The 24,515-nt window shown below is 37.7% G+C and overlaps 1 protein-coding gene across 2 annotated transcripts; it reads left to right on the forward strand.

The window, feature by feature from the left end:
• On the forward strand, positions 1-23,031 carry CASP7 (caspase 7). 2 transcript variants are annotated; one of them, XM_074158926.1, is made up of 7 exons: positions 1-113; positions 915-917; positions 17,203-17,351; positions 18,223-18,351; positions 18,840-19,015; positions 20,698-20,836; positions 21,450-23,031. In XM_074158926.1, the coding sequence occupies exons 1-7, from the start codon at positions 1-3 to the stop codon at positions 21,671-21,673; spliced, it is 933 nt and encodes a 310-aa protein (XP_074015027.1). In that variant the 3' UTR covers positions 21,674-23,031. The 2 variants fall into 2 exon arrangements, with proteins under 2 accessions (XP_074015027.1, XP_074015028.1); XM_074158927.1 differs by lacking the exon at positions 915-917.
• Positions 23,032-24,515: the final 1,484 nt, after the last annotated feature.

Consider the following 24,515-nt stretch of genomic DNA (forward strand, 5'->3'; position numbering starts at 1 on the left):
ATGTCAGGAGATCAGCATGCTGAGCACTCTACTCAAGAGACAAGTGATGAAGTCCACGGTGATGTCGTCGATGCAAGGCCAGACAGAAGTAGCAGATTCTCACTTTTTGGAAAGTAGGTTACTACTTTTATTCCTGTTACTGTTTTATCAGCTGTGATAATACCCTTCTAATGGAATTTTGGTGTTCAGTTTGCCGTATCCACAATGCCATAGACGGTCTGGATAGGAAGATGGTTTATGTTGTATAGGTTTAATGTACCTAGTCTGTATCATCTTTCTATAGTATCTTCCTATAGGGGGACCTACAGTAGCTCCCATAAGCTTTATTTGGTAGTCAAGAGACCACTAAGTTCATTTAGCATCAATTACAGTCCTTCATCTTAAACATTGCCCTTTGGTGGAGCTGGGAATTCAATATGCCATTAATTATCTATTTTACTGCATTCAGCTCAGCTAATCTCCTGCATCATTGGAATCCCCTGCTGACTATTTAAGTTAGTTTAAAGCCTGGATGTGCCATTTAGGTTGTAGCACAAAGAAGCCTCACTGAGTCTAGACATGTAACCCATTACAGAATAAATTAAAAGCCTTTCATTTTAAAACATAGTAGTCTCACTGAAACATAAGCTCACTTTCATTAAATGTATAGGAAGCAAGAACTATGTACTGCTTGTCTGTATATTTGAAAACACTAGATAAATGTGATTGAAAATGCAAAAGATGAAAAATGAACATGCAAAATTTACAAATGCTGTTGAATGTCAGCAAATGACTACTTCACATTGTGAACTTCATGGATTTAGAAATATTTTATTAAATAATAATTTTAAAAAGACATATTTACAGAGAGGTTTTGATTTATTTTTTTTTTTACGATTTGACATTCTTACTCAAGTGAACAGTATAATCCAGAGGAAGTACATGGAGAGTATAATTTTATTTTTGCTGCTTATTGTATGAGTCTAATGGGTGTAACAAATCTGTGAGAGAAGTGAAGATGCTTCAGTCTTAGAAGACTTTTGATGTGCTGCTAAGCAAGTCACTTTACTTTCATTTTCTCATTCTTCAAATGTATTTTATGATGTCTATGTGTATTATTAATTTTAACAGAATCACGTCATGCAAAATAGACAATGTAACATTTGTTTCTAAATCTTGCCAAACATTTTGGAAAGGTTTCTTTTAAACTTTATAAAATGTTTGTTTTAATATGTGAATTGGTCTTCTACTATTCTTAGTACTATTACTAATTTATGCGAATTACTAATACTGATGCTATTAGTATTAGTAATACTAATGCTAATACTATTATTAAATTATGCAACTCAAAGTAAATCATTCCTGAAGGAAAGGCTGTAATCAGCATTTTCTGTCACTTTTTTCCTGTAAGAAAATTTTGAAATAATTTGGCTATGCATCAGTGTGAGGCATTCATCTTTTGGGAACTCCTTGAAGATACAATTTGAAACATTTTCCTTTAGAAGTAAAAAATAGCTCAGATTAAATGTTAGGTAATTGAGAAGATTCAACTTAGATTTTATAGAAAAAAAATAAGTCTGAGAAATCTATCAGAGTTTGTTAAGAAGGTGATGACTGTGCAAAGAGGAATGAGCTGGTTGACAGAGAAGTTCTTAAAAATCCAAGCACAGTGACAAGGTTTTTGTCTTATAGAAATTAAAATTCTTTGGCATGAAAGAAGATAGGAGAGGAATGCAAGAGGATAAAGGAAGATGGGATATGATCTAAAATAATGATGTAATGGAGGAGAAAGTGAATAGAGAATGATCATTCCTTGTGTCTCACAGGAAATCTAGGGGACACTCAATGAAAAATTCATGCAGTAGGTTTAAAAGAATTCGTTCATCAGTAAGACGTAGTTTTCACATAGTTCGCAGAACGCAATTGTAGAACTCAAAAGTCACAAGATATGCAGATGACAAGTTTTTACATGAGTTCAGAAGAAATTAAATGTATTTGTAGAAGAAAAGTCCAGTGAGAATATTATTGTTAAAATCTTTGGTGCAAGATGTTCCTAAATCAGGTTTACTGTGAGAATATATCCTGTTTACAAGTACCTAAAGGGTGGGTTGAAGGATGATGGAGCTGGACTCTTTTCAGTGGTTTCCAGTGATAGGACGAGGGGCAACGGGAACAAGCTGGAACATAGGAAGTTCCATTCAAATATGAGGAAAAACTTCTTTACAGTGAGGGTGACAGAGCCCTGGAACAGGCTGCCCGGGGAGGTCGTGGAGTCCCCTTCTTTGGAGATTTTCAAGACCCGCCTTGATGCAGTCCTGAGTAATGTGCTCTAGTCAATCCTGCTTTAGCAGGAGGGTTGGACTAGATGATCTCTAGAGGTCCCTTCCAACTCTGACAATTCCACGATTCCATATCCAATTTCTTTTGTTCATTTCCTTAAAACTCAGTACTAGTCGAGTACCAGATACTAGCCTAGATGTACTTTTAGTTGGAACCAGCATGGTTCTATGTCTTGATTGCCAAGGCTTCATTTTGGCAACATGAAATTAATACTTGTAAAATAAGATGTCCAGAAAGCTTTAGATTGACTACAGTTTTATACTGTAGTCCCTCTCCCTATAAACGAGTCCCTCATTTTGCTTTAGCAACCCAGTTTTTACCAGCTATGCAGTACTTCCAATGAAATTCTACGTAGTATTTCATTTATTTTAGCTTAAAATACATAAGCTCAATAGGAAAACGAGTAACTTGTACTGTTAAATAAGCATGTCTATTTTAAGACAACAGAGCAGTGAGAAGTGAGAAACTGAATTCAAAGCCGTGCAGAAAGACCAGCTGTTTCCAGTAGCTTCAAAGCTCCAATTCACCGTTCTCTGGCTGTGACTGGAGATTTATCTAGCAAGAGCAGTAAGCAGATGTAAGTGAAAATCTTCTTCACTTCAGCATGTTTCTGTGCAAGAAGACTGTGAGCCTGCTTTACCATGGAGGCCATGAGGCTCAGAACAAACCACAGAGTGGGCAGGTTCTTCTACCTGCACCACAGTTTAGGGGAATTATCTTCTATGTATTTCCTTTTCTTTGAAAATTACTTAGTTAATTTTGAGGGGCAAAAACTTTTCACTGAGCAAAAAAGTTGACAGAAATAAGTTTAGAATTAATATCTACCAGTCATGTTTGGTGCAGGGTTTTTTTTAGCCACTAGATGGCAGGAGGGTATCAATTTTGTTTACTGCAAAAACGTGGACAGAAAAGTTAGAGTTACGGTTGAGCAGAAATAGCTGGATACGCTCTGGCAAGGCTGTGTGCAATAAAGTTTTAAAAAATTATTAAGCAAAGATTGAGCTGGGGATTCCAAACGTGTATTTTAGTTCTTTATGTGATTGTTAGACACTAATAAATTTTTTTGCATAGAAATTTTTCTTTTCCATGCTGTATATACTCCTGAAGGCTTTAAAAATAGTCTCACTTCTCCACAGGATAATTTGTCTTCATTTGGTATCTTTTGTCTTTTATTGGAGAACTCTGTTAGGGAGTTTGATATTTTAGCATCCAGGAAACATAGTATAACATGAAACGGAATAAAATTGTAGTTTCAATGTATTAAGTGGAACTAAGATTTCTCTTACTCCTAATGAGAGTTGTTCATATTTAAAAAGCTGCATCTGAAAATTCCCGAGGCTTGGTAGACAAGCACTTGCACTGTCAATAATGATGACTTTGTGGGCTTCACAGGTGGTTGTTAGTAGTATTTAAGTACAAGTTTTATTCTAATTTGCTTGTATAGAACCATTTGTCCTCTGGATATTTTTATCTGCTCCAGCCCTACTGTTTACAGTCAGTATTATTCTCATCTGGAAACAGGAAAACATAATTTAAATATCTATTGAAGAATTCTTACAAATACCTAGTTGTGATTGAAACTGTGTGATTCTGTAGTGCCCTTAATGCAGAAACATAAAATATATTGTAAGAAAATCTCACTGAGGAATTGGAGAGGCTTGCAGGGTACACTGATGTATAGTCACCAAGAGTACTTCTGCTGTTTAACACTGCAAACCCCAAGTATCTAGAAGGTATTTATTTCTACCAAGTCAGGCCAGTATAAAGTTTGAGACCTTTCATTTTAATTAATTTGAAAGTTTATCAATGGAAACATCAATGTGTATCTTGCCTTCTGTAATTCAACAGTTATGATAGTTACGTTGTTACGATATCTAACGGGTTTGTAAACTGGTATTTAGATCAAAAAGATTCACAAATACATAGGTTTTCTTTTCATTTGTATGGTGTTTATTTGGGTTGCAGACTGTCGAAGTGGGGAAGCAGAGACGTTACCAAAGCTGTCTGTTTTAACTTCATGTCTTTTATCTCAGTATAGCTGTACTTCTCAAAATAAATAGCCTTGTCCTTCAAAGAATAGATACTCATTTTTGAGGTTCAGTCTCAGCTGAACCTCAGCTTTGGAGCTGCAACAGGTGTGGAAAATTGTTTTTGTTTCAGCTTTCCTCTTCTGTTATTATTCCGTCTTCTGGGGAGCTATTTTCCATCCACTTTTGATTACCAACAGCTAATTTTTATTGTGGTTTGTAAGAAGCTGCTTTGCAAGGTAGAACTGTATGAAGAGCAGTTTCACAGTGATGCAGAGGCATACCATTTCCAGAGTTGCCCATTTTGTACTTTTTGGGCCATTTGAGAACACTGAGCCTGATCTTATAAATTGCTTGCTTTGTAGAAAAAGTGCTACTGCTGGCTTATGAAGAAACTGTATTGGCCTCCACTGCCTGAATTTGGCTGTTCTGCCTTGAAATTAATGTGTTCATATCCAGATGATGCTTTGAATTATACTTCATCTTTTATCTTAACTTTTACAGTTTTAAAATAAAAAACGCAGTTCTGTTACAGGTTTTTCAGTGACAGAATGTTAAAGACCTTTCAAAAAGAAATACTGCTAAGAAAAGTATCTCTTATATCCTTAAATTAGGTAGAATAAAAAATAGCAAGTTACTTTAAAACAAATAACAGCTGATGAATCATCTGAAGTTATGCTCTAGGCTGCAACTCAGGTTTGAACTGAGCTCTTGGTTCAGCCCCAGGTTTCCTTTATACCTCTAATCAAATTACTGTGTGCCTTTAGTCTATCCTGTAAATGGATTATGATCTTTCCTTTTACTATCCTAACACCCAAGTCACAATATCATTTTAATTTTGTTTGGAGTTTGTGGGTTCTGCTTTGCACAAGCTAAATATCAGTGTATGTTTTTCCCCCAAAGCACTGAACATAAAATTCAGAAGCAATAGGTTCTGGCATCTGTAGTCTGTTAACATTAATTCCTACAAAGACAATAAAGAGATTTTAACATAGTGCAATAGGGATGGTTCATTTTCATTACTGTCTTTTAAGTTAGAGGTGTTTTTTTTATTTTTTGTTATTGCAGTTTTTGTTAGATCCAGAACTTAGCTTCTGGAGAACATTCCTGGATTATTTAACAATTGGTGAAAAATTGTGTCAGTGCTTGTACTTTCCCTTGGACGCTTACTGGAAGTACCATATAGGAAATTCCCAGGTATCTTGAAATAGCATCTGATCTAAAGTGTAAAAGTCATTAATTCACAGTCAGTGTTTGTTTCCAGTCTCCTTAGAGACTTTATCTTGTGAAGCACAGGAAATACTGGGTTATCCATGAACTGTATCTGTAGCAATCACAACTGTGAGGCAAGTATCCTAATTCCTTTTTAGTATAGTAATTTATTTCCTTCATTACAACAAATTCTGGACTGTCATCATACAAAATTTGGAGGAAAGCTACTATATAGTGTCATTTTTAAGCTTTCAAAGGAATCAAAACCAAATGGAGCCAAATTTGTAATCATAGAATCATAGAATTGTCTAGGTTGGAAGGGATCTTGCATATCATTGAGTCCAACCGTCAACTAACACCGACAAAAACCATCACTAAACCATATCACTAAGCAACCATATTGCTAATAATAAACCAAAACCGTTCAAGAGTAAATGTATAGGCAATAGTTTTATGAATTAGAATACAAAGAGGTTTTGTAAACTATGCATGTTAATTTGCATTATTTTCTTAGAAATATTCATTGTGTAAATATTGTAGTCGTGGTTTTGGGAGAAAGAAGAAAGACGCATTAAAAAGTGAAGTCTGCTGTCCCACCTCCGTCTCAAGATCTGCGGTGTTTTCCTACACTCTTACATAGGGACAGTGACAGAATCAGAGCGATGGGAGTGTGTTTTCTGCTTGTCAGCAAAGGTAGATCAGGCCTGCATGACCTCAGCTTGCAGGGTGATAGCTGTGAGGGTTTGAATAGCCCCATAGAAAAGTCCAGCGTGACCCACTGCTGACACATGCGAATCTTTGGGCCTGAGCAGAGAGAGCATCCTGTTTCACTCTCCGATGTAGCCCTGAGCATGGTGGGCCCATAGCATTAGCAAAGACGATTAGACTTGTTCTTGAGGACAAGCTGAAGCTGTTTTCAGATGCAGTGTGGAGTACTGTTTGATGATGAGCCAAGGTACTGTAAAATGTTATTTATCTCCTTCCTTCTCTGCCACCTGTTTGGAAATCTCATGAATGAATACCCTGAATGAGTTTAGTTTCAGTGCTTATATCAAGTTAATTATAACTCTACTGGCATTTTGCAATTGCTAATCCTAGCCACAGTGTTCTCTGAGAAATAGTATTTGAGGGGGGGGATGGTTTATTTTGACTCATTTTCCAAGCAGTCTATATAGCAACCTGTTAATTGCTCTTAGTACCTATGACAGTTAAGAGAGGCTTAATATTTTTTTCATATAATTGGCAATTGCCTATGTACATTATACTGCCTAGGACATGGTCATGCAAGATTTCAATTTCCAGAACACCCATGGAAGGTGTGTACGTGCAGGTTTTCCAGAAATGAGCAGAAAGCCTTTCAGCAAGCAATATTGTTTATTTGTAAAATTTTGCCTTTTGAATGTTATTGTTTGAATATTATGTTGCATACAATATCGTGAGGCCTGCACAGCAGATAGCTTCAGCTTCCTGCTTAGCTGCATGGTGAAATACAAATTGATGGTTGAGAGTTTAGAACTTGCTCTGTTTTGGTCCTTTCTGCTGCAAGCATTACACCCCAAAATTGTCATGGAGGCCGTAAGTGATACTTAAAATATTAAGTTCACAAAGACTAGGATACTGTTGTGAAATGTGGACAATATTAGACATAATAGTCTGTGTTGAAACCTTTTTTTTTTTTTTTTCAAAGTGTAGCTGGCTTAGCCCCAGTGCACTTCATCTGCTTCACTTGTATGTAATAAGTAAAATTGCAGCCAGGGTTTTGATTTGAATTGCGCTAAGGCCATTGCTAACACACAGTTAAAAAGAGAGGATGACATATTTAGATGTAACTATTCGAACTCCGAAGATATATAATTTTCAAAGTAGAGTCATAGAATAGTTTGGGTTGGAAGGGACCTTTAAAGGTCATCTAGTCCAACCCCCAATGCCCAAAGTTGTACTCTGAGGCTGGCTCTTTCAAACAGCTCAACTCCTTTCATTACACAGTGACTTTCCCATTGTCCTGGACTGGGTTTCTCTGTTTTCCAAGTTCTTAGAGAAGATTCTCCCTCCTAATTGGAGAAGGATCTGAAACTAAAATGGAACAAAAAAGCTACAAGAGTAGCCTCAGGGTCTGAAAAATGTTTTATAATGAGGGATTTAAAATGTATTTAGTTTCTCTGACTAAAGTTGAAAAATAATTTGCTTGTATTTTACAAATACATAGTGTACTATATACTGGAAAGGAGCCATGAGATCTGCAATTGTTTTAAGAAATAAGTTTGTTTAGGCTCCATTTTGTAATGGAAAAGCTAAGACCAAGAGATGCGGAGTTACTTTCCCAAAGTTATTCAATAGCAGAAGCAGGATTCACACTCGATTCTCCATCCAAAGCACAACTAAGTGGCTCTTACTCCCTACCTCCCAACTGAGCATTTTGGTTTGTTTAATACTTTTCATCAAGTTAACTGAGCAAAGCATAGCTAGCATATAAATAAACATAAATATTTTAATAAATATGTTTATGGCTTGTGTTCTGCTGTCGGGGCTGATATAGCATGCTACAGGAAACTTAGGGAAATGCCAGAATTTCTTTAAAGGAATTAAAGCATTTTATTTTGCAAATTTTCTGCCAAATCTGTAGCAGTACTGGTTCATATGTCATAGTAAGAACAAAAGTAGGTTTTTATTACGATATTGTTCTATTGAATGAATGTCTTGGGCAAAGAATTTGTTAATGATAGTTTAGGTCCCTCCCAGCTCTGTTATTATCTTTATAAGTTCAAGGAAATAAAGCCATTGTTTGCTTAACTCCTTTCTTTCAAGACTGCTACAGCAATATTTTCCTTTCAAAATTAGTTTGTTTACAGTTATAAGGAGGGCCTGGGACATGGGTTTCCAAGGAAAGTAGAGGTACCATCTCCATTAGCTTCATAGTTTCAGGTTCATTCAAGCAAAAGGCTTTGCCTCTGGTGACTTTGAAACTGGCTTTGTGTAGTCAGCTGACAATCTAATTCCAAAGATGTCATTAAGAAGTCATGAACTAATTGGCAGTTCAAAAAGAAGCTGGAGGCTAAATAATAACTATGGCCCTGATCTTGAGAACAGTTACGAATAGGCATTTATGGTACTGCCTGACTGGTCCTGTTGCTTTTAGTAGGTCAGTTTCCAGTCGGAAAGCGGAGCGTATTTATTAGGGGCTGCGGTGCTCGAGTAAGGACACTTGCCGTTTCCTTTTACTCCATCCACCCCTTCCTAAAAATGACTTTCAAGGTTTAGGCACTTTGGCAGAGTAGTATATGAAGATGCAAGGGTTGCACATAATTTATGTCATTGATAAATATGAACTGTAGACTCTGGTATTATCAATTTGGCATGTTTTACCATTATTTAAAATTTCTTTAACAGGCAAAACAAGACCATTAGAGGGAACAGGTTTTTAGGACCATTTCTGTGTTTTAGAGTTCGGGGGGAGGGGATTGTATTATGTTTATGTTTGCTATTCTAAATTGCAGCTTTCGGTTTTCATGGCTTTTGTGTAAGACACCTCGTTGCCATAGTAAGCAGTATAGGTGAAATAATGTTTAGATGCTTTAGGGGAAACTATTATGTTCATTTTTGTAGGACCGACTTTCTTCTCTCTTCTAAATGAAGACTTTCTGTTATGACAGTCTGATTTTTCTTCTCTCTTCTAAATGAAGACTTTCTGTTATGACAGTCTGACTTGAATGTTAGAAATTTTTTAAATTTTCTTTTGAGCATATTTAAAAATAGCCTTCTAAGGACTGGTTGTTTTGGTCATGCTAGTCTATCAAAGTCAGCAGGCATTTGCTAATCACTTTCAGTAGGGAAACTGAAAGTATGCAATTTTCTTGAACTTCCTCTTATATAGTTAGTATTGTTTAGTTCCATCTAAACTTCTTCCTCAGGAGGCTTTTTGCTTCAACTATTAAGCTGTTTTTCAGTTTATTTACTGACACAAAATTTGTAAGCCCAAGTAACCTTTGTTTAAACAAAAAAAGATTGTGAAGGATAGTATTTATTTTCTTGCTTTACAATTATATTTAACCTCTTTCAAGAGAGTCCTTGATAAGGTGTTAACTGTCTGAAAAAAGAGGGTTAGAAATTGCACCTGCCATTGGAGTATATTCAGGAGAAAAGGTTTGTGAGCCCATAGTGTATGACAGTCAGGTTGGAAACAGAACTGAGATCTCCCAACTGCCAGTGTCTTCTGCAGTGCCTCCTGTTAGTGTTTATCATAGGCTCCACTTAGTGTTCTAATATATATTTTCTTGTTCAATATATTCATCAATGACCTGGATGAAGGGATAGAGTGTACCCTCAGCAAGTTTGCTGATGACGCTGGGAGGGGTGGCTGACACACCAGAAGGCGGTGCCACCATACAGCGAGACCTGGACAGGCTGGAGAGTTGGGCAGAGAGAAACCTGATGAAATTCAATAAAGGAATGTGTAAGGTGCTGCACCTGGGGAGGAATAACCCTGTACACTGATACAGGTTGGGGGCTGACCTGCTGGAGAGCAGCTCTGTGGAAAAAGGCCTGGGAGTTCAGGTGGACAACAGGATGACCATGAGTCAGCAATGTGCCCTTGTGGCCAAGAAGACCAATGGCATCCTGGGGTGCATCAAGAAGAGTGTGGCCAGCAGGTTGAGGGAGGTCATCCTCCCCCTCGGCTCTGCCCTGGTGAGGCTGCATCTGGAGTACTGTGTCCAATTCTGGGCTCCCCGGATCAAGGGGCTGCTGGACAGGATACAGCAGAGGGCTACGAAGATGATTAGGGTATTAGAACATCTCTCTTAGGAGGAAAGGCTGAGGGACTTGTGTCTTTTTAGTCTGGAGAAGAGAAGACTGAAGGTGGATCTGATCAACGCCTATAAATACTTAAAGGGTGGGTGTCAGGAGGATGGGACCAGTCTTTTTTCAGTGGTGTCCAGTGATAGGACAGGAGGTAATGGGCACAAACTTGAACATAGGAAGATCCATCTAAACATGAGGAGGAACTTCTTTACTTTGAGGGTGGCAGAGCCCTGGGACAGGCTGCCCAGAGGGGTGGTGGAGTCTCTGGAGACATTCAAAACCTGCCCAGACATGTTCCTGTGCAACCTGCTCTGGGTGGACCTGCTCTGGCAGGGGTGTTGGACTAGATGGTCTCCAGAGGTCCCTTCCAACCCCATATTCTGTGATTCTAGGATGCTGCTTTCTTAGTGTGTGACCCAGGATCACACCATCAAATGCAGCGTAATACAGTTTTAGTATTTGGTCTAGCTCTGGTTAATGCTTAGTCCTTGTCCCATATAATTTATGCTTTCTGATTTTTAGCAGAAAACGAATATTCATTTTTATAAAAGACAATTCAAGTAGTGACACATTCTTCTTGTCCAGAAATGTTGCTGCTCTGCAAACCTGATGCAATATTAATAAGAAAAGGCAACAGGATAATCTATTATTTGCATGCAGCTTTAAATCTGCGTGACACGTTACCAAAACAGATCTGACAAAGAACAAAGAGTCTGCCTTAAAGAACTTAAGATCTAAAAAGCTCTAGTCAGGTTTAACAAGTGTCTTTTGCTTCTTATTGCCAATAGGTTTCAAGAGAAAAAAAGTACAAAGAGGAGAGAGTATACAGTAATTAGAGGGGTACTAAATATGGTGGAATTAGACTGGATAAAAGTATTAAAGCTGGATAAAAGTATTAAAACTGGCAGTTTGGAGAAAAGGTTATATAGGAGTGAGACATATTAATGCATGATCATCAGAAAACATCAGACATATAAATAGACCACTAATTATTGAGACTAAGGTAGAAACGTAGAACACAATATTGAACCTTGATATGTCTAATTTATGAATTCTGTTTCCTGTTCACTTTTGGAAAAATAACCCTGAATTGGTCTCCAGCACACTCAGTTTTACTACACATAGCTTGGTGATGCTTCGTGAATTCAAACACAATCCTCTTTGCATTTTCATTGTTCCCATCTGTTCCCTAACTACCTATTAAAAAAAAAAAAAAATAAATCCAGTCCAGGGTTTTTTTCCAGGAGAGCAAACGTAGCACTTATGTTTGTGACTACTGCTCATCACCCTTTATACCGTGCATGCAATAATGGAAGGAGTGGGGGTTTTTAGTCAGAAAATGCAGCATAGAGCCACACAAACTGCATAAAATTAAATCAGCAATATAGGTCACGTAAGTTTCTTCAGAGGTCTTAAAACTAATGTATTGTCCCCTACACTTTCTCCACAGTATTGTAATTCAATGGAGAATTTATTCAAATGAAGCCTTTAAAGAGATCCCCAAATTTAATAGTCATGAGGGGAGGGAAGCATCTCAGTTGTTGGCGATAGAATAAAGAGCACTGCAGTTTTGAGATGCCTTGCATCCCACAACATTAAGTGTGTGGAAGTTCCAGGAGATGTTGATGTGTTACCTGAGAAGATTCGTACTGTGGACTTTGTCTCTGTAGCACTGCTACAATCTTCTTGCCTGGACTCAACAGAAAGGCTGACAATGTGATGGAAACTAGAATAAAACTATTCTCCAGTGCCAAAAAGCACTCCAGGAGGGATCCTGAGGTGTTGTGTTCTGTAAAGATAGCATGTTTTTTAAGGCAAGTTTTCTTTTTAACAGAAAGCAGTCATTCAAAAATTATATATGATTGTACGTTGAATTAAAGAAGCATGCCAGAGTAAAAACTATCACAATGTTCTGTGATATTCCTTATCAAGTAAAGCCCAAATTTACTGAACTTCATAAAGCAAGACAGAGGTCTCTTCTTCTGTGTACTTTGAATAGAAATGAATGTAATCAGTTTAGCCTTTTCCACTCACCTCTGACCGTCTACTTCCTTAAATTGAATAGTATCATAATTGTAGAATATTTTAATCTCCTTACATTTTTCAGTACAGCAACAAAAGTCCCTAACTTTCCTGGGAGAGAAAGGGACTATAGCTCTTTTCAAAACCCGGATATCTCTCTGTAATGTAATTTTTAGAGTTCATTTTGATTAACAAATTAATTTCCTCGTAGAAAAGCAAACAAACAGGAAAAAAAACCCAAAACCAACAAACAAACAGGAAGTGGCTCCCATCATGTGACTGGGAAGCGATGATCATGAAATTTGTCTATTTCATCTAATCCTGTAAGGCGATTTAAGTGACTGTTCTTTTCCAGGAAGAGCTGTTTCTTTTGTGTGCTCTGTGTCATGTTGCTTGTAAGGCCAAGCAGCTCATGTTTTCAGAATAGCTCTGCTGTCTGTTGGTTACTATCATCCTCTTTTTAATCATTGTTAATGTTGAGTTTTAGTAAATGGATTGGTGTAACAGTTTCTACCCTAGAGATTGCGCTTTCTTCTTAATGTTTCCATTTAATCCACTCCTTGAGAACTTGCCCTGCATTATGCTGGTGCTGTTCATATAGTTACAGCAGACCAGCTTTCTTAGAGCAGAAGGTTTTTTCACAGTCACTGGCCTTTACACCTTGCACAAAGGTAGGCAATACCAGACTACACAGCTGCCATTAATTATGGAATGTGATGGAAAGTGAAGACCCTCCCCATGGAAATATGTCACGCTACACTTGAAGTAAAGCAGCTGGTTCTCACTGAAACACTTATTACTCTGGAGGGCTGGCAGAGCTGAGCCCCAGAGCCTGGCTGTAGCAGGTGGGAGAAATGATGAGAGACTGCAACACTTACAGAAGCTGTTCTCCTGCACGTGGATTCTTGGTATGTTGGTGTGTTATACTAATATACGGTAGCAAAGAAGGTGCAGGAAGATGCCAATGGAAAGGAAGCCAAAAGAGAGGAAATCTCAGCTGCTAGGAGGCACTGCTTTCAGTAAAATTGTTATTAAAAGTAATCTTTAGGTATAGTTAAATGTTAACAGTGATATTTTTATCCTTAAATCTTGATAATCTGTATATACTGAAAACATAATTTACCCACAGTGTAACAGCAAAGAAAGTTTATTGTGATAAGTAGCAGTCCTTTAGACAATCAGGTTCACTACCGGTGCAAGTGATGTATCTCCATTGACTTTGACAGAATTTTAACCACTCGTGGTGATAAGAAATTTGGCCTTTACTATTTAAAAGTTCAATAACAAAATGATAAATGGTATGGGTAACTTTCATTTTATATTTGAAAAGTGGGAAGTTGATAATAATAATTTTCCCAGGGTTGACACCGATTGAGTCTAGACTTGGTGAAATCACATTACCAGACATAACTGTTGTCAAGCCCACGGCCTGGATTTAGAGACACAGTAAGGGTGAAAATGTGCAAGCTATGTGAGGGTGCCAGAGTGGAGGTTCAATTTTGCTGAACTCTTGACCGAGGGGAGAGAACATGAAATATGCGAGAGCACTGATAGGAAGAATATTTCTGCCTAAGGGAAAGATCAGAGACCATTAGTGGAGTGAGGACTTACATCACAGTTGTAATTAAAAGCTGAAGAAAGAGTAAACAGTCATAAAATTCAAGTTTCTATTTAATCTGGGCAAGTTGGAAACCCAAAAGAGGGAAATTAAAGACGCTGGATGTCAGAGAAGCAGAATGAAATAAAACTGAGGGCAAATAGTTTAAAACATTTTATAACAGCACATAATTAACCTGTGGAAACCCTATCAGAGAATACTGTGGTTAGAAAACTTAGTAAGAACAACACGGTAAACATGTATTTTAACATGTGTCCATTCAAAGCTTGGAAAATAAAAATTTAGCTGGAAAGCTTTTGGCTTTCAGTTGTAAGCCAGGCTGTCACTGACAACGCATTTTCCCATAGGACTGATTATTGCGTATTTATTACTTTATTACAAGGTTACTACAAGGATTGATTTAGCTTTTTGGCACTGCTGAGTTGGACCTTATACTGTCAGTTTAGTCCAGCCAGGCAATTCCCTTATTGCCTGTTGCTATGTTGGCACAGAAAACAATCTTCAAAAACCAATTTCTCTCTGGACTGCAGGCCCAGGATACATACACTCCACAATCTTTGCTTCCTTATTTGTTCAGTTTGGACAGATACCAAAAGATTTCTGGAACTTTTTGTTGTCTGCCAGTAAAGAAATGATAGGCGTAACCCTAAAAAGCATGCTGTGGTTGCTTAGTATCTCGTTAGCCTGTTCAGTATGGAAGGAATCCTTAGAACAAAACCACACAACCCTCTGTAAAGGAATGGGGAAATGGTGGAGTTCTGTGTGGTACCGCACTGGCGAGGCTGGTCTGTGACGCTTCACATTGACCGGCACTGATCATCTGGGGTACTTTTGGGAATACCAGCAGTAGTAGCTAGATCCCTGAAACTCCTGATTATTTCTGCATGAATGAGTGCAAACTATTGAACTCGGAAGTGAAGTGGTTTCAGCAACGTTGTGTGGCTACATTATTATGCCACTTGACCCCAGCTGCTATTTCCAGTGAGGCTTTTTGCGGGGTAACGTGGCTGCGTGACTTCTGGACTAGAATTAGATCACTTCCAGCATTTTAGGAGAGCAGACAGTGCAAACATGGTACCCTACTGCGCTTGTGGTTCTGTCCTGAGTGTTCATAATTGTTTATTGGTTGGACATAAACAGAAAGTTGTGTACAATCACCTTGAAAATACCCTATTGTGTGTAATATCTACTGTTAGTCATACAGCTTTTTCAGGAAGTCAGTGAAGCCAGATAAATCTCTAGACACTTGAATCCAGTGTGGACTGAGGAAATGAGCTGCTTCATCGACCTGAGTGGTTATTTGTTGTTTTGAAATATCTTTTTCTCTCTTTGCCGGAGAAACGTCTAATGATGTAGGACCAGGGGGAATTTTAGGCTAAAATAAGAATCCAAGATCTCTTTGAAAGTCAAATGTAATATTAACACCATATAGCTGTGGATAATTCTTTAAAATGACTAAAATCTTTTCTTGAGGCAAAGCGTATTTAATTATTGCTCCCAGAGCCCTCGAGAAGCAATATGCAAGGAGAATACCAATACTTGCAATTTGCCAGGAAAAAAACTGTACTTCCAGAGTATCAGACAAAATCCTCAAGTAGATACAGTTCAATATCTTGTTTTGTAGTCTCTAAGTCTAAGGAGATGAAATGAGGATGGTCACATGTCAAAAGTACAGAGAAAGCCCACCAGGTGCAGCTGTTTAATTTGGCCCTTTCTAACAGAACATGAGGGCACTCAAAGATAAGAAGCAGCTGTTTGAAAATTGAATTGCAGTAGCATTTAAACACGATGAATCACCTAGAGAAGGTTTGTTATAGCTTCCAATTAGTCTTGTCCTCTAGTAATCAAAAAGAGGACACTTAAAGCTAAAAGAGAACAATTGTTAAATCAGGAAGGTAAGAAAGTAGATTACCTAAGCAACATTTTAATCAATTCACAGCAATCTCATATCTACAGGCTATTATTGAAGCAAATAGCTTAGTAATTCTTTAGAAAGATGTCAGAGTGAGAATAGTGAAAGTACTTAAATTAATTGAGATTATGGGGAAAATCTAATTTTGTTAAAAACAAACTGTATTATACAGTTATTTGTGCTGCGAAAGTAGGTTATATTTTCCTCTCAGACATCAGCAATAAATACTATTTGAAGCAGGATGCTGGACCAAATAAGTGAGAGGTGCTGATAACTTCTGCCTTTTCCTGAGCATTGCTTCCAGCTGGGCTTGCTCCAAAGCTTGTTTGTAGTTCTGAGGTTGAATCAGACCCTTCATAGGCTCTCACTGGCTTCAGTTTCTGCTTCAGGAGATCTTACCAACATCTGAAGGCACCCGCTTGGACCCAAAAAAAGCAAGTACTAAAAGCAAGTACTACTGAGTTCCTCATGCTTATACTTCAGGTGTGCATGCTGGCTGTAATCGATTTGTTCTTAATATTTCATTTAGAGTAAATTGGTGAGTAATGTCTGTGCTATCAATTTCCATCTCTTTCAAATCCAATCTAAGACCCCTGGACAAAGCAGAAAGGTCAGTGCACAGTCATATTAACAGAGAACATTTCTAGCTCATTTTGGTATTGGTTTTGTTTGTTTTTTGAAGTGAGGTTCAGATGATTACACTAAAATGTGCTTAGTTTTTTGCATAGGTTCAGACTGCTGTTGGTCAGACCAAATTAACACATGACCTGTTCACACCTATAACCTTTATCAGTAGAGACTACCTACTGCTCGGTCTTAATCTTTGGGGAATTTAGGGATGATGGTGATTGACTAAACAAATCCTGTCACGCCACTGGGTAAACTGCATATCTTCTTGTGCTTGAAATAGCTATTAAGGGAGATCTGTCTGTCCTTTCATTAATTGTTTATAGTAAAAGTAAAATATGTCCAGAACCATAGTTTGCGAAAGGTTACTGGCAGCCTGGCTTCGTGTTTAGGCCATTTGTTCTATCTGTGGGTCAGGATCTGCATATACTACTGTTGGCTGCAGTTTGCTCTAGAGTCATTTTACCATCATCGGAATCTTATCGCATCCGGTAATCACTTCACGGAAATCACAAGATCCTTATGCCTTGATCTGGAATACTAAGGAAGAAAACAAACATAAGAGATGAAAAAACATTGAGTAGGGCTGCCTGAATGATTTGAATTAAGATTAATCGGCACACTGCATGTGACTGGCCACTAACAATAGTTTCATTTCGTTCACCTAGAAAAAAGAAAAATGGAGAAGAAGAGCAGCCAAAGTCCTCTCTCAGTAATCAGTACCGAATTGTTACACCCACATTCCAGTATAATATGGACTACAAGAAAGTTGGCAAATGTATTATTATAAACAACAAAAATTTTGAAGACAAAACAGGTAATGTTCTTCCTTTGATGATACTCATTACAGACCTTAGAATTTTTATACTCTCATTAATCAGTAAGCATTTTATTTTTAGGACATAGAATTTTAATGAATATATTTATCTTTTTTGAGAAATAGTTGTTCTACAATTTATTCCTGTTCTTTAACACCTTTATTAGAGCAGCTTTTTGCAGCTTCTTTGCAGTATGTGTTTCAAAGAGCGTGTCACCTTGCTCTGCCAACTTCAAACTAAACCTTTGTCCCAGAGTTTAAGGCTGTGTTCTTAAAATTTGAACTTTGGCATCTGCAGCCCGCTTTACAACTTCTGTGTCCCTGAGCTACAGCTATGAGCTACGAAAGCTAGTAGCTGTAGCTGTGCTCTGTTCACACTCCTGCGTTTAACTTTTCAGACCATGTATGGTTTCAAAGCAGACAGATCCTTGTGTTATAGTCAACTTTATAGGTCTTTTCCTCTACACTTGGCAAAGAAGCTAAATGAAGTGTTTTCTCTGAAGAATTTCTTTTATGTGGGACTCTTTTCAACAGTTTTTCCTTGGGGTGCTTTAGGCATGTGTTAACACTGCGTAACCAAAAGGAGATAGGATCATCCATAGAGGTCCCGTGTTACAAGGTGCTGGAGGCAAGCCAACATTTTTTAGGATAAAGATACATATTAGCATTGAACCTTGCATTGTTTTGCATTGAAACAAATCTCACAATTTGTTCTCAATGCTGAGAATGTTGTTAGAGGATTGTTTTAAAATCATGTCACCATGACATTGTTTAGGTTTATTAATTATAAACCTAAAAATTTACTGTTGAACATGTGAGTTATTTTGAATTGTGTAATGTGCAATCAACAATGTTCTTTGTTTTCTGGCAGGAATGGGGACACGCAATGGCACTGATAAAGATGCTGGAGATCTAGCTAAGAGTTTTAGATTCTTAGGTTTTGATGTTTACACATATAATGACCGAAGCCGTGATGATATGGAAAAATTACTGAAGAAAGGTAAAAATTTAGAACGATAGAATAACTTAGAGTGGAAAAGACCTCTCATAGTCACTGAAACTTCCCCCTGCTCAAAGTAGGTCAAATTAGAACAGTTTGCTTAGGCGTCACTACATGCTATTTTCTATATAAAATGATTCGGTTTCTGAATGGCTTAGGCCTAATTCCCCACCTCTTCCTCCAACTCAGTTCAGAAATACACAGTTTTCTTGTCATATTAGGTGAAGCGCCTGTCCTGTGTATTAGGTGAAGAGCCTTGTCATACTAGATAGAGTCCAGCCTGTTGACTCCAGTGGGCTAGGCTCGAAGTCAAGTGAAGGATGCACTCATGTGTTCAAGGTACTTATCACATTACTAACAAGTGGGTTGTGTCATCTTTATCCACTCCTTCTTATGCCTTCCAGTAGAGGCCCAATGTATATTTAGTCTCAGAAAAATGTGTTTGCTAAATATATTTTTCTTTTGACTAAGAAGTATTTGATTTGTAGCTGCTGAGGAGAATCACAGTGATGCTGCTTGCTTTGCCTGTATCCTTCTAAGCCATGGGGAAGAAGGCCTCATCTATGGTACTGATGGACCCATGGCTATCAAGAGTCTGACTGCGCTATTCAGAGGAGACAAGTGTAAAAGCCTTATAGGCAAACCCAAGTTATTTTTCATTCAGGTAATAGCCCTAAAGTAAATACAGTATCCTACTGTTGCAGCGGGGAACACATGCTAGGTCGGTTGTCTGCCCTAGAAAAGACTTGTAGGTTAACTTACTGAATTTTGCTGGAGGTTTTATGAAAAAATGTGTTGAGAGAAGTTGAATATGGGTGACTTGTATTGTTTGTTTTTAGAAGATGATTTATATACAAGATTCACAGATGTAAAGAACACCCAGAGAAGCTGCGGATGCCCCGTCCCTGGAAGTGTTCAAGGCCAGGCTGGATGGGACTTTGAGGAACTTGGTCTGGTGGGAGGTGTCCCTGCCCATGACAGGAGGGTTGGAACTAGATGATCTTTAAGGTCTCTTCCAACTCTAGCCATTCAGTGATTCTATACTGTCATTGTAATTTTGTATATGGTTTCTCTTTGTGCTTGGTCATTTATGAACTTCATAGCAGAAAGATAAACTCCTTGTGCAGACAGAGCTGAGGACAGTACATGATTATCAGTAGAAATGATACTGTCCAGGTCTCTCTGAATAAAGGCTGTCTCTACAAATTACTGCATTCTGCTAAAAGAAGTACTTTTTCTCTCCCTCAGTAGCCTAAAAATTTATATTGCCTTATTGCATTAGCAAATAATTAATTGTATATTACTTAAGCTTTTGAAGACAGCTGTTTCAAACAGTATTAACTGGCATACCATGGGTCTGAATTCTCTTTATTTTATCACAGTACTACGTACATATGGGAGTTGCAGCAGATGTGGTTTTCCCTAGGCTGTTCCACCAATTAATCCTCAACCTCAAAGTGAAAATTGCCTATTTTAGACTCTTCATACTACTAAAGAGATATTTCTTTTAATTATAAGTCTGGAATGGGTACTTTGTTGCCTTTAAAATTATCTTAATAAAGGCAACCAACTCCTGTTACATAAGCCCATCAGACTGCTATTTTTTTGCAAAAGCTGCCAGTCAAAGCCACTGATCAAGAGCTGAAACTTGCCAACCTGGACTGTGGTCCCAGTGTGCCCTTTCGCTAAACCACACAATTAAGAATAAAAGAGAAATGGAAAAATGTCAAAGATGCAATATACCTGAAACAGGCGGTCAAACACTGGAAGAGGTTGCCCAGATTGCAGAGTCTCCATCTGTGGAGATATTCCAAACCCAACTGGACACAGTCCTGGACAACTGCTGTAGCCATCCCTGTTTGAGGAGGGGGATTGAAATAGATGATCTCAGGATGTGATATTGTTATTCTGTGAAATGCAGTGCTACAGCAGTGCATGTCAGGAACCAAAGACAATGTGGAGTCCAGTCTAATGAAAACATCCAGAAGTCACGATACAGAAGATAGTCTGTCATAATTGAGAGCTGAGGATGACTCTAGATTCGTAAAATTAATTGTGGTTAGAATAAACTGATGCTGACTTGGCACTCTGACAGCCCACGGAGATCCTCAGCCTGCAGCACCATTACCTCATTTTACTGTACGGGATGTATGTTTTAAAATGGATAAGCTAGTAACTTCATTATTGAACAATTAGATATCTCCAGAATTGCATCCCCATATTTTTCTAATACATACGAAGTACTGCTTAAAACTGTATCCATTAAAAAATGGTAACGAATACTTATTTTTATAACACCTTGTTTCTCCTTATTGGACAAGTTCTCTTTGTCTTCACTGCTTTCAGGCGTGCAGAGGCTCTGAATTTGATGAAGGTATACAAACTGACTCTGGACCTGCAAATGACACTCTGGAAACAGACGCCAATCCAAGATACAAAATCCCAGTAGAAGCAGACTTTCTGTTTGCATATTCCACAGTTCCAGGTAAAAAAAGGGAGTCAGGGTAGGGATAGAAGCTTAAAAATTTATCACCCATATTGACTTGATCGCAGACTGACTCTCATATGTTGTACATTGATGAACACTAAGGCCCAGTGGAGCCAGTGTGTTGTATCACCCCTTTTACACCAGCTATAGCAGAAACAGGAGAAAGCCCAGATTTGGCAGGTGAGAAGACACAGACATTACAGATGGCGGAGGCAGTAGTGTTTACTGTGAATCCTGCCCTTCCGTGTCCCAGTTTAGTGAGTATGTGGAATATGTGATGAAGGCAGGAAGAGGAACAGTTGCAGCTTGAAACTTGGAGGGGAAAAACATGAATCTTTTTGCAGTTTCCCAAGTGCAAAAAATATAGAATGGTTCTTTAGGAGTGTGAAGTTTGGACAGTTAATACACATTATTCTACATTTTAATGAAGTAGAATATGTGACACAAGTGAAAAGAATTAAATTTTCTGTGTGTGCATTGTTACTTTTTGCCCAGAATCTTTCACACAAATTGGTACGTATCTCTTTGCAATTCCATTTTTCAGCACAAGATAATAAGAAAAAAGCAGAAAAATAACCCTATGTACTTTCTTATCTGTCTTTCCTGTAAGGTTATTACTCCTGGAGGAATCCTGGAAGAGGCTCCTGGTTTGTGCAATCTCTGTGCTCTGTGCTAAACGAGCATGGAAAACAACTAGAGATCATGCAGATCCTCACACGGGTCAACTACGTGGTTGCCACAAATTTTGAATCACAGTCTGATGATCCACGCTTCAGTGAGAAGAAGCAGATTCCCTGTGTGGTCTCTATGCTCACTAAGGAACTTTACTTCTGAAAATGTATTTTAATGCAGCCAGTGATGAAAGATCAGGATATGGTTTTGGGTGGAGATTTGATTATAAACTGGAGTAACACATTTTTAATAACAAATGTAATTACACTAGATTTTTATATTGTATAAGCTGGGGTATCTGATGGATGGATAATATGCAAGATTTCAAAGAAGAAATAAATGCTGTGGGGTGACCTGACAGCTAATACTAATTACTGTATCTTGATTTCCCTTAGTGTGGCTGTCATGATTTATGGCTACTGAAGATGTTCTGAGAGTCAGCTACCTTGACCCATAAAGGTTTATTCCAGAAAACAGATTGTAAATTAAGAACAAAATAATTAAATCATGAGACTCCATCTTTTCTTTCACTGCTAGCTCACAGAACCATAACCTCCTTGGAAATTTCCAAAGACCATAATATTATGGGTATGTCCAGTGATGAAAAAGTTTGTAGCTATTTAAAAGGGTATTTCTTAGTCTAATATATTCATTTCCTTTTATGAACATTATTAATGAGATGATTATTAATGGTTGCTCTGTGCTTAATCTGGAAGTCAATTTACTTAGTTATCACTCTAGCATAAGTTGGGAAATAAAAAGGTCAGTATTTGTAGATGATTTACCTGAATAGTATGGAAACGTAACAAAGAGAAAAATCAAAATGAAAATCTTTGTAAAAGATTGGCAAACAGTAATTGGATGATGCCTTATTAAAGCGTCATTGTAAAGATTTTTGCATTGCAAGTTACAATTAATTGATAGAATAGCCTGAAACAGTGGTATTGCAGTTTTTCTCCTTGCAGAAATAAAAATGTCTGGTTGTTGATTCACAAGTTTTGAACCAACAGAAAGTTAATGCCAAGGCTTTGTTATAAAACATTAAAATTTAATGTTGAAATTATAAAAGTATATGTTCCAGTAACAAATGTATGTTTAGATTTAGCTTCTATTTGTGAGGAATTTTGCCAACACTGGAAATACTTGCTTGAATCAGAAACCAGAAGTGCCTTTTTATTTACTGTACAGTCTTGATTTTGTATTTTGGAGCTATGTCAGTGATGTTTATATTCCTACTTTTTATATTCTCTCTAAAGTTGGTAGCTAGCTCAAAAAAGTAAGTTCAATTATTTGGTTAAGCTGATAAATGATTAGTTGTACACCCTTTTCCCAGTTAATGTACTCTCTACTCTTTTGAAATCTTCTAAGAAAATAAGTGCATACCATTAAAGCTAAGTTACCAAATTAATAAGTTTATTTTCTTACAAATACTGTGACAGTGAGGCATATATTTTTTTTCATAAGTCAAATTTACAGTTGTTTGAATTAAATAAATTATTGTGTTATGGACGTATGAAATCAATAAAGACTTTTTTTTTTTTTTACATTTCCAATGAATACCTGCATGTTTGTCCCTCGATCTGGTGAAGTGGAAACCAACCAAAATACATCCCAAAACCTTTCTCGGGCAAGAATGCAGATGGTCTTCGGCATCTTTTCAACAAGAATTTACAGTGTCAGTTGAAAAGTAGTTTAGAAATGAGGCATTGGGTGACTTGGGTTAGACTGGCCACGTCCTCTCTTAGAGTAAACCAAAATTATTGAAAATATTGTAATGGAAATATCCTGATCTACCAGCACTTAATCTTGCCCTGTGTATAAAATATCTTTATACGGTGAACTGTGCAGTGGTCTAGCAGTTCCTACGAAAATGTTCTTCCTATTACTTCTGGCAAATAGCTCCATCTTAAACTGTTTTCTGGCATTAGAGATATTCTATATAGAGATAGAGATATAGAGAGTTTTAGCATGAGAAACGTGTCATACAATCATAGAATCATTTAGGTTGGGAAAGACCTTTAAGATCACCGAGTCCAACAGTCAACAATTGAGCATTCATTACTTCTCTGGAAGCTCTTTATAGTTCATTAGTGTCTGTTTGCTTAAGGTTTCTCCTGTTTTTAAATGTCTGATAACAATATTCCCCTGTCTCCCAAAACTATGCTTTTATTCAGATACATGGTAGCTCTGAAGCCAGAGCCTTGGGGACAAAGAATCAGCGAGTTTCAGGCTCTGAAACAGGTAATTTAAAGTTTTTAAAATAATGCCGAGGAATGTAACAGCATAACAGGTAAGGAGAACATTTCCTCTTGCGTAGCGTGTTTTTCTTTAAGGTTCTTTGAGAATGATATTTTATTTAAAAAAAATTAGCTATAGCAAATTTATCTTAGCTTAGAAGCATTGGGAAAATATAAGAATTGCTAGAAACAGTCCCTGGTCCTGCTGAGAAAGAGTCGGAGGAGTCAATGTGTTTCCTCTAGGAACAGGAAAAGCTATTTGCCCTGTGGGACATAATGTCTAAAAGAAAAAAAAAAAAAAAGGTGGACAAAGTGGGTCTTTATCAGATTTTGTTGTACATTTACCGTGACAGAATCTAAATAAGGACAGCTTGGGAATTTTCAGTGAGTAGGTGAAATGGTAGCTGCCCGTCTAAGAAAAAAGGCCAAGTAATAGGGTTACTTGAAGCTCTTCAGTGCTCTGACGTGGCAAGCAAACAAGGCACGCTCAGCTCTTCAAAGAGGTCTCCTGGTAGACCAAAGTTTTCCCAGGAAAAGGTAATAGCACGGCACAAAGAAGCATGGGAATTCTCCCTGCTGACTTACAAGGAAAGGAAGTTGAGGTTGAACCTTGACCGACCTTTGCACTCCTTCTAGTCTATGAAATATAGAGAGATCAGCATAGAATACCTGAGGGCACTGCCAGGGAGGGAAGGTGACTTACAGTGGCAGCAGAAGAGAGAGAAAGAACAGCCCCTTGTGTTGGGACCAGCGTCTCTGCTGGATGG

Source organism: Numenius arquata, chromosome 15 (genome assembly GCF_964106895.1).
Source record: "Numenius arquata chromosome 15, bNumArq3.hap1.1, whole genome shotgun sequence".
NCBI lineage: Eukaryota > Metazoa > Chordata > Aves > Charadriiformes > Scolopacidae > Numenius > Numenius arquata.

Coding starts and splice junctions, on each gene's coding strand:
- CASP7 (XM_074158926.1), top strand. CDS start 1: ATGTCAGGAGATCAGCATGCTGAGCACTCTACTCAAGAGACAAGTGAT. Junction 18,352..18,839: donor GGAAAAATTACTGAAGAAAG/GTAAAAATTTAG, acceptor TTTGATTTGTAG/CTGCTGAGGAGAATCACAGT. Junction 20,837..21,449: donor TGCATATTCCACAGTTCCAG/GTAAAAAAAGGG, acceptor CTTTCCTGTAAG/GTTATTACTCCTGGAGGAAT.